Source organism: Stegostoma tigrinum, chromosome 8 (genome assembly GCF_030684315.1).
Source record: "Stegostoma tigrinum isolate sSteTig4 chromosome 8, sSteTig4.hap1, whole genome shotgun sequence".
Taxonomy (NCBI): Eukaryota; Metazoa; Chordata; class Chondrichthyes; order Orectolobiformes; family Stegostomatidae; genus Stegostoma; species Stegostoma tigrinum.
In genome coordinates, this window is record NC_081361.1 from 52812283 (window position 1) to 52826756 (window position 14474).

At 39.4% G+C, this 14474-nt stretch overlaps 1 protein-coding gene across 17 annotated transcripts in view; it reads left to right on the plus strand.

The window, feature by feature from the left end:
- The window catches only part of lrrc7 (leucine rich repeat containing 7), a 617590-nt gene that overhangs the window by 512554 nt on the left and 90562 nt on the right, over positions 1-14474 (plus strand). For all 17 annotated transcript variants that reach the window (XM_048539168.2, XM_048539169.2, XM_059647884.1 and 14 more), the window contains one exon: positions 7645-7744. In XM_048539168.2, coding sequence (XP_048395125.1) covers positions 7645-7744 — 100 coding nt within the window. The remainder of the gene's footprint in view (positions 1-7644; positions 7745-14474) is intronic.

Below are 14474 nucleotides of genomic sequence, written 5' to 3' on the forward strand. Positions count from 1 at the left end.
TCCACTTTTTAAAAATCCATTTCTGGGATGTGGGCATCGCAAGTATTACTGTATTATTGTTAGGAGTCAACCCCATTACTGTGTGGCTGGAGTCGCTTGTAGGACAGTGCAGGTAAGGATCGTATATTTCTTTGACCAAAGGGTGTAGTGAACCAAGATGGTTTGTATGATCATTGACACAAATAGACTAGTTTTTAATTGCAGATTTTTATTGAATTCAAATTTCACTATTTGCTGTGCCAAATTATGTAGGAGGTACGAGAAGCAGAGGTAAAGGGTACATATTCAAATTTGTAGAATATAACTTTTGGTATGTCACTAGTGATCTGTATTACGGACTTAGGTTTTCATTATTTTTATAAGGGAAATAAATAAAGGAGAGCCGTATATCCAAGATTGCTAATATGCCAAGCTAGGTGGCACAATAAATATTGTAGGTGGAAGCAAAAAGTTGAAATTTGAGAGATTAAATGAATTGGAAAAATAAACAGTGAGAAATGGAGTTCATTGTTGGGAACCATGTTTAAAGGGCCTTAAAACGCACTCCTTTAACCCACTCTTCACTCATCATGAAAGTCCATGCTTCTCACAATGCCCATGCCACATTACCATCTCAATGTTCCCAAGTATCCTCTGTGCCCTCCTGAATCATCCCTACCACCACATATCACCTCAACGCACTTCTCCCCCCCATATAGTATTGATCGCATACTCACCCAGAATGCATTATCTGCAGATCTCAGTTTCCTTTTTGTATCAATGAAAAATATTTTACATTCATTGAGAAACAAAATCTGTCACAATTTAATAAAAGCCACTATGTTGTTTATTTGATGGAAAATTGCATTCTGCCATGTGAAAAACTAAGTGCTTCTAATATTTGTAATTTTATTAATTTGTGACAACAAATTAGGAACCACATCAAAGAAGCAATCTATTATTACCGTGACGTATTCTCAAATGAACAGAACACCTTGAGACCCATTATCATTTGAAACTCAGCCAGGCATTGATAACAGCCATAGCCATCAAAGAATAGACCGCTATCTGTGAAGAAAGAACAGCAGATACTTCTTCAAATTTCAAAGTAAACTGCCTCACAATCACAGTGAAGTAGCGGGTGGTTAGCTTTATTTTTCCATGTATTGAAATTTTTGTTTTAAAGTTTCGCCAGAACTGTTTATATCACAGGAGAAAATATGATGGCACAATCTATTTGTAGAATAATTTGTAACATTTTAATTGCCCTGTAGTGCTTACTTCATTAGAAAAGCACTGCCACATGAACAAAAACATTAAGGCCTGCCAATGTAAGGGTCAGTTTAGTTTCAAAGGTCAGACACCATGACGAATCAATTAATTAAAAACATATCTAGATTACAATCTCACACTTAATAATGAAATTTGAAACGGTGAAAACGTTTTTTGGTGTGTTCCAAACTCTTCAGCAGGTTTTACACGTCCTTCATAAATTGTCAAACCTGATGTGTTTTTACTGGGCTTCCAAAGCCCTGAAAGTAACAGATGAAAATAGAGTGTAGGATGAAATCTGTTTTTGACCCCCACTTGAAATAGGCCGCCTGACTTTGGTGAGGATAGGTGTTCACTTTGCACATAAGGCAATCCCAACCCTTAGAGGAAAATTGCTTGGAGTAAGGAATGTGAAGGAAGAATAGGATTCCCGAGACAAATAAAAATAAATGTAATCAGCTCCTGAAATCCACCTCCCTCTCCAGATGAAAATTCGGCCCTCAGCCAATGGAAAATTGCGAAATTAAGTCTAATAATTTTTTGTTGTGCAGAGGTCTTAAAGGTTACAGACCCATGATGAATTAAGTTGCAGATCAGACATGCTTTTATGAATGGCAGAAAATGCTCAAGGGACTGAATGACTAACTCCTTTACCAATGTATCCAATAGATTATCAGTCACTCAAAATAAGTTAGCAAAGAATTGCTATTTTTGTCATTGATATCAGGTGATGTTTTGAAATTTAAAATGATATCTGATTAGACTTAGAGTAAATAACCAAATTTAGATAGTTGTGCTGAAAAGAACAAGATAACGTAAATTACTTAATAAGTGAAGATTTTCTGTTGTTATCACTTTTTGTACATGCCCCTTTTGATGACTAAAAATTTAAGTTAAACATAAATACAGAGGAAAACCTCAACTTTTGCAAAGACAAAAAGTGAAGATGGTGTCAGCACCTGAATTTGGAAGTCTAACTCTCAAAACCAGCCCCCACCAGTTCTACAATGGAGAATGAAATGTGAATTGAACACCTATGATTCACAGAGACAGCTGCACATGTTAAAGTGCAGTGGCCTTCAATCAGATCTAACTGTCGTTAGTAGGTTGCCCAAAACTCGTTAGACCCAACAGGATAATGTCTAAATATTTTCAAATCATTTGTTCAGAGAGATGTCATTACATACCTCTGGAACAGGTGGGATGTGAATTTTGGCCTCCTGGTTTAGGGATGGGGACATTGCCACTGCACCACAAGACCTGTTGGGAGAGCTTCTAAACTTATTGGGATTCTTTAGAGAGGTAAGTTACCCATTTCAGTATACTGCCAGGACAATTTTGAGTGAAGTCATATGCCCTTTGGAGATGAAAGGTGCCCTTTATGATTGTGAAAATAGAAATGAATATGCATAAACTCATTAAAACTGTCAATGGCTGCTATAAACTGTCAACTGTTACTGTCAACTCATTTAAATCTCCTACATTTCAAGTATTTGAAAAGAAAGCTGGTTGCAGTACTTAACTAAAAATTAGTTTTTGCTACTTTTCTCTGTTTGTTAACACAAACCTGAGGGTTATCATTACAGGCAGGATTAGTGCTGCATGAATAATTTCACAATCTACCAATCGGTTGCTTATCAGTTCACCATTTGACTAACGATTCCAAGTGCATATAGCATTTTTGAAGTAAGGCGATGAATGCAACTCCTTGTTTTAATAGGAGATTGAAAATGTCGTGGATAAGCTTTTATCAGAGTTTTTTTTTCAAATAGAGAATTCATCAATGAACACTTAATTACTTTATTTAATTGCTTTATAGTTCTGAGGTCTGCCATGTAGATATTGGATGAGTAGCTTTTGAGGAAGAAAAAGGGATGTGGACATCTGTTGACACCAAGTCAGCAGAGAAGCTGTCGAAGGCTCTGAGGATGGATAGAGGGGCATGGATTGACATGGAGGATATGACGGTTTCAGACTTCGTTGTGTATTGGGGGTCATGATGTCACATAGGTGGATCATATGGAATCTGTGAATGGATGAAGGCTGAAAGGCTGTTTTTGTTTTACTCTTTTCCTCAAAATACCAAAACACTGAGGTGAGCCTATTATTTGTTTCCACACCTGACAAGCTATGACTCAACTGCTTCCAGGGCTGGTGAGCCTCTTTTCTAGCTCACCCTCACACCCTTCCAAACCTGAAATGTAAGTCTAACCATCAGTGGCAGTTTCTCCCAAGTCAGGTTTGCATCCTTGAGAATTGTTCTGGCTCTGCAAACACAGCTCACAAGTGGATATTCAGGTAGAACAGTGTTGTTCTTTGCAAATCAAGCATTTTTCTCAGATTTCTATTTAAATATTTTTAAGCAGGAACATAGTTATTCGAAGGCAGTTATTGTGTTAGTATTCTTAGGCTTTGGTATTGTTTACACTTCATACTGGCCCTGTTTTTCGCTCTTCCTCCTGATACTTTTGTATCTTCAAAAGGGAAAAATCAGCCAGACTGTACTTCCAACTGCCAACCAGTGGATAGTTGGGCAATTAGGGTACAAAGAGATCAACGTAACCGGAAATTTTAGTTTAATACATGAAACTGTCATGGTTAACAAATTGTTTGAAGAGATTTGTTGTATTATTTTATTTATGTTGCCAGACACTTACTAAGGGTAAGGCCACAAGGTCTCACTGTTCTGAACAAGCAAAAAGAAACTTTACTATACAAAGTTACGCACGGACACACACACACACACACACACACACACACACACACACACACACACACACACACACACACACACACACACACACACACACACACCTGACCCACTAACATCTACATACAAAATGTCATTAGGTCGGATCTCCTGGATTTTTCAATCCAACACCCCCATCCCTTCCCCCAGACACAGTGTCACTGTGGATCACCAGAACTGTTTGAAACTTTGTTTCCTCTATAAGAAATTCCAATTCTTCACTTTCAACAACCCTAGCTTTGGAGATCCCTCAAAAGCCTATCCAACACAGACTGCCTCAACAACTGCTGTTGTACTGGCAATTCACTTTCCCTGTTTTGAAACTGTGCTTCTCAGGATTATTGAGACTGTACTCCAGTGTCACACACAGACATTAATCTAGTGCAGTCCCAGGGTTTCTGAGCTACAATGTTTCTCAGATGCACTAATCAACTACAGAACATCTTCAATGTTCCTTGTAATTTTTTTTTGCTGTTGCATGGATCTCTGTGGCAGCTGCTTCAAGAAAGAGAAGCCATTAATTGGCACACCGATCACCATACGTGGAGCTTCGTGGTGGTTACACAGCTTAAAGAGAATATTTCTTATGGGTTTCTTTCAACCCCACATTTAGTTCCTCTGACTCATTAATGAGTCAGAAGTTTTTCATGCCCTTACAACTCTCAGGGCTTTTCCTGAATTTTAATCCCGACACCTAGCCACACCTACTGGACTCCAAGACTTCACTAACTAGCTGGAACCTACTACAGCAGCTCGCTTTTGGCATAAATCGCCTTTCCCCTCCTGCCAACTTCCTTTGTCATTATACAGTCATGTGGCTAAAATATTATGGCCATCTTGGGTCTGGTTCTCACATTGATCCCAGTCCTTGGTTTCCTTGGTACACTTTGCTAGCCCACAGGTGCCATCTTAATAATCCCAGCTGATGGGGACCTCAGGTTCTGATAGACAGAAGGCCGAAGGCGTGCTTAGCTTAGCATGTTGGCAGTCTGAGCATGCACCAGGATTCCCAGGCATTGCCAGGAAGTAGGGTTCTTGGCTTCCTCCAAGAACCAACCACACCCTCTTACCACCAATCACCACCCCACATCTCAAAGAGACTGTTGTTAGGTTTGACATTTTAAAAGGCCTGTTTCAAATTTTCCTCTACTGTAAAGAATGTGAACACTAGTTCATGACAGCAAAATTTTCGTGAAATGTCTCACACAGTCAGATAGTCTGGCAACCCCTCTATCCCATCCTCTACAAGAAGGTTAACACATTTGTGAGATGCCAGAAGAATGAAAACTTCTGTGGTTCAATGTCACAAATGAACCAGCTTCGTCAAGAGGAAATTAAGGGGGAAACCTTACTAAAATCAAAATGAATGACTCTAACAGTGAAAATCAGCTTTGGTCAGGACACCGTCAGATATTCATTCATCGGATGTGGGTATTGCTGGCTCGACCAGCTTTTATTGCCCATCCCTAATTGCCCAGAGGGCAGTTAAGAATCAACCACATCACTGTGGGTCTAGAGTCAAATGTAGGCCAGGTCAGGTAAGGTGGCAGTTTCCTTCCCTAAAGGACATAGTCAATCAGATGGGTTTTCCCTGACAATCGGCAATTGTTTCATGGTCATCATCAGACTCTTAATTCCAGATATTTATTGGATTCAAATTCCACCCTCTTGATGGTGGGATTTGGACTCAGGTGCCCCACACATTACCTGGGTCTCTAGACTAATTGTCTCCTGACTATACCACTAGACCATTGCCTATCTGGAAATGCTGTCAATTGTACAGGCTGTCAAATATTAAATTCTGTTAGCTGAATATTCCTCTACTAAGCAATCTGAACCTCTCCTGAAGACAAATTTCACCCTATAATTGGCTTGACTGTGATCGTACAAAATTTGTATTTGAACATTGGCCCTGCAAAGAAATTACAGCACGATTCTGCTGCTTAAAATTAATATTAATATATTTTGCATATGTGCATGGTTATGCTGATTCATTCTTAATTTTAATGGTTTCCCTTTGCATCACTTCGCAACTTGCAACCACATATATCTTTAAAATGAAGTAGAATTTACTAGTTTGAGTTTGATACAACTTAGCCATGCTTAACATGCATAACTTAACATTTGGTTCAATCCTGTCAATGGATATTACAGGGTTTATACAGAGCTGGCCATTTATTTTTTATATAGAATCCCTACAGTGTAGAAACAGGCCCTTCAGCCCAACACATCCACACCAAACCACAAAGCATTCCACCCAGACCCACCCTATCTAAGCTACACATCCCTGAACACTATGGGCAATTTAACATGGCCAATCTACCTAACCTGCACATCTTTGGACTGTGGGAGGAAACTGGAGAATCTGGAGGAAACCCATGCAGACGTGGGGATAATGTGCAAACTCCACACACAATCGCCTGAGGGTGGAAGCAAACCCGGGTCCTCAGCACTGTGAGGCAGCAGTGCTAACTGCTGAGCCACCATGCCACTATGTATAATCAGGCACAATAGTTGCAGGGTGTGCTAGTCAGACAATCACTCTCTACAATCCTATTCTTCAGTCCATCTAATGCCAATCAGTCAATAATCAGTGAGAGTGACTTTAGATTTCCCAAAAAGGAATTTCAGTGAGGTCTCCTCATCTCCTGGAGCTTCCCATTTTCATACTTTAACCCTTATGTGTTTTTATATTTTATAAGGTCCTGCAAACTTCCTTTACCTATAATTAAAGACAGACACTCTAATGTTTGAAGAAATCTAAAGTTTGGAAAAGGTCTTCATTATAATTAGCTCTACATTGTAGACACAAGTAGATTGATATGAACTGGGCCCAATTTTGGGAACCAACAACACATGTTCTGAGGATGCCTTTAAAACATCAGATCCAAAATTGACTTGAAGTCTTTTTCCCATCATCCTGACTGGTTGCCTCCTACCCTCTTCCTGTGCATTTGAAATTCAGTGCTGCAGAAATATGAACTGTCTATGGAAATATTGGCAGCTCATCCACATTTTTAAAGTTAAACACAAGGCCTAATTTCAGATTGCTCTCAGGGCATCCAGTTAAGCAGGTTGCAAGAGCATATCATGATGAGAAGTTTTTCAAGCCAAACCATCAATTCAGGAACATAGGATATAGATGGCCTCAAAGGTTGAAATGGAACAAAAAGAATTCATTTTAGTCAAAACATTGATTGAGTTCAAAAGTATTTTCACTCTTATCTATTAGATCCTATAAAGTGATTGTTTTCACCTTTTAAGTACTAAAATAAAAACAAATAATTGCAGATCTAAATTAGAAGCAAAACAAAATGCTGGAAATAGCAGGCCAGGAAGCACCTGTGCAGAGAGAAACAGAAACATTCTGATGAAACATCATTGACCTGTTTTCATGTGCAGAATTGCTGCCTGACCTGTTTTTCATTGTCACTGATCTTCATTCTGATATGATGCCCTTGAATCATTGTTAAGAGCTTTATTCAAGTGGTTCCTTAATTTAAATGAGATGGCGACTACATCATTCGTCGGTTAGTATGAAAAGACTACTGATGTTAGCTTTGTCCTTGTCTTGTGATAAAGTGATAATTCAAATAATGCATTCAGTACATAATCTCCTCTCTGTTCTTATGCTTCTGGTTTAGTCCAAGGCTCTAATCCCTCTGCAAACTGAGTCTCATCCAGAAACAAAACAGAGAGTGTTGACAAACTATATGTTTCCACAGCAGCCACGCAACGATGAAGGTGAGACTCCTCCTCACTAAGGGGACTGAGATCAGAGCTATTTTTAATGTGACATCATCTTTACTTGTTTGTGCTTCATGTTTGTATGCATAAGCTAACAAAGGGCAAGCAGTACCCAGCAAGTTGATATGTTATTATATGTAATAACATAGCATTAAAAGGGCTAGTCTTTTGACATTTTCTTTTTATTTTATCATTGTACAACTATAAACTAAATCACAGTTCTCTTTGATAGCTCAGTTGAGATGGAGTGGAACTGAATTATACTAGTTTTGATTATCTAGAACTGTCTGTGCTGAATTAGATAACATCAACAAGGGCAACATTGGAATTGTCACAATTGGGCCTAATACTCCTTGATAGAGAAGTGGAACATTTACACAGAATCCCTCCTATGCAATGACCCATGTCAGATGAAGCCACACAGAAGCTGCAATATGGGGCCCACAGTGAATGACATGTGGGCACCCATGTTTCAGGTTTAAAATTGGAGAATGGTAATTAAGGTGTGGTACTACAGAGAAGTTAAAGCGTAGAATGAGTTAGAAGGCAATCAGTGGATAACATAAAAGTATATTTGGAGACAGTCCAACTGATGACGGTGCTAAACAATATATTCCTATCCAAATTAGATATTGATGTTGCAGCAATTGTTCACTTCTGGGTGTGCTGATTGAGTTTGGACAAAACATTCAGTGGCCTGCTCAGTGGAGAATCATGTAATAGCATTACACTCGGGAGAAAATTAATCAAAAATTCCCATCACTTTTCTTAATTGCCTGCCCAATTAGCTGGTTGTGTTTTGGTCAGCAATACATGTTAAGGAATGTGATGAGGTGTTGTAATCAACATCAATATTCCTTGCTACTGGCTCTTTTAACTTCTCCTATTTCACTTGGGAATTCTGTGAGCTGCTTGATAACCCTTTCCCATCTTCTTCTGTCAGTTATCCAATCTTTTTCCAGTGCTAATATGTTTGAGTCTGTCACCACAACATCTTTCCCATATGATTTTAGGCCTTTCTGTTTTTCTTGTTAGCAATGTCATTTTCATCACTTGCCAAAACACATTTTCTCTCTGTCCATACCATTTCAATGACTTTGCCAACATTTTGTTTGATGCTCCTATATTCCTCCCAGACCTTCTTGATGTACTGTTTCTAGATATTGTACTTTCTCATGACTCCATACCTTCATCTGAACATCCTCATCCTATTAGTAATTAGTTATTATTCCCATCTTCTTAATTTTGTCCAAGTTTCTGCACTGTATTGGTATATGTTGTGGAATGTATCCACTGGAACCACGTGAGTTGCCTTGGGTAAATTCACTGTCACTAATTTTTTTTCGCATTTATCTAAGTCACTGACACTGAATGTGGAAGGATGCCCACATGTAATCTTCAGCGGAAGTGAGGCTTGCTCTTGTTGAACAGAATATGATTATTACATTGTCTTTAATAGCTAATTACATTACATATGAGTTACATAATAGTCTCTTTTGAGTCCTCAGGCTAGATTTGAGAGTAAGTACTTAGTACTGTTCACCTACATGCAACTTAGCAGTTAGAAGTGGTATTGAAAAACCCTCGTTAGCTCCTATTCATATTCTAACGAGTGAAGCTTATCTCATGATGTCAGCTAACCATGTCAAGTCCTAACTGTCTTTTACAAAATATAATAAGTGCTAGTCTCTAACCCATCCTGTAGATTTTTGCTTTCTGTCTCAAAATAACACTCACTTTACTTCTTTCAATTGTTCCAATCAGAGCAAATCGATTGCTTAATTTCCACACTTCCGATTTCTGCCACCACTGACCCCAGGTTCTCACTTTATCCAAGTCTATATCCATAATTTTTACACCATCGCTTTGATCCCGCTCTGTAGGCTCAAACTGACAGTCTATATTTTGGATCTTAGGCTTACTGATCTTCGTACTCTAAAATACATACCCTGTATTGAATTTTGATGATTTGGTTGAGTTTTGAGACTGAGTCTAGTTGTTAAAAAGAGAGTAAAATACTCTCTTAAATGTGTGGACATAGATTTTCCCTCTAATATTTGGGTGGATTAATGTAGCATAAGGCAATAACTGATGACATTATAGGAGGTGACATCAGGTTATGACATAGTTAAAGGAATTGCTGCAACACAGTCATGGAACGATTTTTTCATGTTCAATAAACAGTTGCCAACACAGTGCACAAGTAAAATCAAAATAACATTTCTTGGAGCAACATGAATGATACCTGAAAACACAAAAAATTGAAAACAAAAGATAGCAGCAGAGGAAAACAGGCCACAACAGACAGCCCGAAATAAAAATGTTGAATTGGGGCGGGGGGCGCAGGGGTTGTTGGAGAAGGGCAAACGCAGAGCCATCAAACAGGTCCGGTAGCAATGGCAACCAACAGACCACAACACATGTTGAGACCAGCAGCAAGCAAAAGTGGCAGCATGCAGCCCCAGACTGTGAGACTGACAAAAGTAAGTGCAACCAGCTGAAAGTAAACTTAGCCCAACACCCAATACAAAGCCCTATAAAGTTACCTCATGATGTTGGGCTCATACTAGACTACACAATGGCTTTGAAGATTTTGGCACTTCTGAGTTACCTCAGGCTCCTTATACAATTTAGACAGAGAAGAAGTCAGCATGTTCTTATATTCAGTATGCTGAAGTCGCCCAGGTATCAGATTTTCTGGAGTGCAGAGGTCTTCATCAATGGTTGCAAGATAAGATTTAATCAGCCCTTTCTGTACTCTCGATGCTATGCAGCGTCTGAGTCAGGATTTCCTGCACATATTGCCTCCATGGCCTTGACCTCGACCGTGAGAACAGAGGCCACATGCCTGAGCGACTCTGGCATGGTGGACGAGAAATTTCATAGACTGACTACATCCTTCCAAATCTTTTTGACTTTGTTGAGCAAGGAACTATGTGAAGCCCTACAGCTTCTTTGCTCAATAGTGGAGAAAATCTTGTTACTTTGGGACAGCTACTATTGATGACATACCACATCTGTAGCCACTTAGAGTTCGGATCCTATGACACCTTTCAGAAAGTAGGGAGACAAAAGTAGAAACTGGGCTATCATTAAGTACAGCAAACAGCCAGAGCAAGCAACTTTGGAATTTGCACTATTTGAGTAGACAGAAGAGAAGGGTGACCACTGAAGCATCATCAACAATGACAACCAGACAAAGGAAGAATCTCTGTACCTCTTTAAAAAGGTCATGGAGAGGACCATTGTGACCAATGCCACAAATTGATGCAGCAACAAGACCTTCCATAGAACCCAAGAATATCCCCTTGCACTATGAAATTATCCATACAGTCATAATCAACGAGCGTTCTACTCATGCAGCATCTAAATCCATTCCAGGTAATTCCTGAAATAAGGAAGTCTTGGATATGAAACAGCCTAAGAAATGAATTGGGAATATGGTAGTTTCTGAGCCAAGAGCAAAGAATGAAAGCGCCCTGCCATCGCACAACAGCATGAGTTTGCTTGAAGTCTTCCTAATTGTGAAATACAGCCTAGAGCACCATGTATCAACAGAAGGCCTGAAATGACACCTGTAGGACATTGGATGGCTGGAAAATTGCTCCAGCACCAAACCAGAAGCTTGCAAAAAGAGACAGGAATTTCAGCTGGACACTTGTAGCAGCTAAAAGACTAAAAGGGAGGAGAATATCTACAACCCACATTGTGGGGAAAAACATCAAATTGGGTAACCAATGAATTGACGCTCAGATGTGCATGCATTAGCTACTCCATAGAGATTTGAGGCACAAAACCTGCTGGAGAATAGCAGATATCTGACACAAATGGCCATGCTATATGTGAGCCCAATGGCGAGGAACCCAGCCAGATTTATCCGAACAACAATTAGGGGAATATGGCAAATGAGTTATCCACCAACAAGAGCAGCCTACTGCATTCCACTATTTGGCATTTACCAAAGAAAGAGTACAAACCACTGTTCATCTTGCTTTTAAGAAGGGAGCATCCACTCAATACCAGTTCTGCCCATCCTTTCAAGGGTCCAGGAACAGGTTGGCATTGAAGCTTGGCCACAAGAGACTTGGTGAGGAAGGTAGTGGGATGTATTTGAATAATGACATAAAGCTGTAAACGTATTCATGACGTGAAAAATTGAAATATTTTATTGATGGGGAAAGGTAAACATTCAGGGACAGGATGAATCTGGTATTATGAATGCAGCAACTATCAATAGGATCAATGACACAGGAAATCTCCCTGTTCTACATATATGTATATAGCTCAAACAATGCTAGATACCACAACCTGCTCGGGAACCATCTATAAATACACTTACATCAGCCACCAGAGCTGTGGATTTATCGCAAATCCACTCCTCTCAACAGAACATATAAAGCTATTGCTATTATGGATTCTCCTAATTTAATCTCCTGAATAGGTTTAAAATGTGAAGATGAAACCTTATCCAACCCTTAAATTAATTGAAAATAAGAATCTTGATTCATTCAATAGGAGTAAGTACGTTACAATCTAAACGTGATGGATGGAGCAGACAGGATAGCAAGCAGGCTGGGAGGCTAGACCTGTGACTGGAACTTAATGAACTAGTTAAAAACAATTATCCCTGCATCCACCTGGATTTTATGTTGTCTCGGAGATTACACAAGACACACCCTTTTGGGATTGCCCACCGAGGCAGCAGGCTCCTCCGTTGATTTCAATGAAACTAAATATTAGTTATGTTATGCAATGGTCAGCAAATACAATTTTGCCTGAATAACATGCTTACTGATATGCAATTTCACCTCCTAAATTTCCATAATCCAAGAAGATTGGATTTTTGTTAATTCCGTAAAACATTTCCTCATTTGCTTCTGTACTTATTCTACAGCCTTCACTACCTGTCCTAGCCAGATATTCAGCCAGCTGCCTCACAGCTCATTTTCTACAGTCTTCTACAGCACTAATTTAATGTAATGGAATCATAGTGTCAGTTGGTTGACAGGACAAGGATATGGCTGTTCTTAATATCCTAGTTTAGATTGTAATTATTGATGGGAAGTTTACGGGTTGGTAATCAAGAATAAGTCTGACATTGGCTTCACTCAACTTCCAGAAGAAGTATATTGTCGTGTGTCTTTCTCCATAATTAAGGTAATCAGGGTCCAATATAGAAATTCAATTGCTACCCCCATGCTAAAATCAGCTCATTTAGATCAGGTGAGAGAACTTTGTCAATTCCACACTGCACAGTGCACAAACCGACTGCAACGTTAAGGGTGCAAGCTGATAATCCCTTAGCGAATGCCTCTGACAATTGCAAAAATCATGTTTATTTGGATTAGGTTTCAAATATCAAGGTTTTCTTTGGAGAAAATATGTTCCTGCCAATCTCTAATTTTCGTTTTTGTTTGAAGCTTGCCACATATACTTTCACATAACCTAATTTTGTGATCAGTTTTAATTAAATACCCTGATTATATCCAGAGAATCTACGCAATTAGTACTTTAAAAATTCACAGCATTCCTTGCTTCATCACCAATGGAAGCAGTTTTAATTTGTGAGTAATTCTTCATAGAAGTGCCCTACTCTCAATAATAATTCATGCAATACTTAGGTAAACTTTTTGTTCTATCAAATATGCCCTCCCTTCTGGAATATCTGAAGTTAAAAAGGACGTCTAATTAGATGTGTAGATAGTGTACCTAAACCCTGCCACAGTCCCACCTCTGCCAATATTAAAGCAGGGGCAGGAAGCCACCCATAGTCAGACTTTCTGTCACTCCCACCACCCCCTGCACCTCCCAGCAAACACCCCCACCACCCACACACAACCCCACCCCTGTCAGTTGAGATCTTTAAGGGCCTTTTGCTGCCGATACTGATCTAGTGGCAGGAAGTCTGTCAATATGCAATGTGCAATACAGGACAAACTGTACAGCCTGCTTGTGGTCTTTTGCAGTGGAGGTCATGTGATTCCTCATTCAAAGGCTTTAATTGACTGATCAAGGGAGACAGCATCAGAACAAGGGGCTAGGGGTCTTTTGAGATCCGACCCCCTACACCTCTGTCCTACAAACCCTCTCCGCCATGAGCTATGCTTGGCCTGTGTCTGCACGAACCAGGCAGCAGCCACAGCCTCCCCAGTGGCACAGCAGTTCAGAAGAACTGCCAGCTTCTGATGGCCCAAAAGTTCTAAATTGGTGCAATTTCCACTTCTGGACATAATCCTTGGAAAGGCACATTAATGTCAGCAGAATTCCTAGAAGAGGGATTGTAGGTCTCTCATCAACTCTCCTCACAGCAGGCAAGACCCTCAAAACTTATGAAAAATTCAGCACATTGTCTTTCTGAAGATAGAATCTCAAAGCTTCTCACCTGGAAGACGTTTGAAGTTAAATGAGAGTTAAATCTACGGTTTGAAATTAGGTGACCTCACCTGTTGTCACAGCAGCCCTCTCATAAGGAAGTGATTTTCTTTTAGTCCCCTTCCTTCCTGAGTTTTTAAATTCCCAATTTTAAAAAAATCCCTATATGAAGAAGTCACACTGTAGGGCTAGATTTCCACTTTTCCTTTGCATCTGTTTTACATCTTGAGGTACAATCCATAAGAAAATGACATTAATTAGAGTTTTCACAAATTGTTCTCAATTTTGGCAATGCATGAAAATTAAATAAACAAAATGGAAACTGAAAATTCTGTATCAACAAGGAAGAAACACT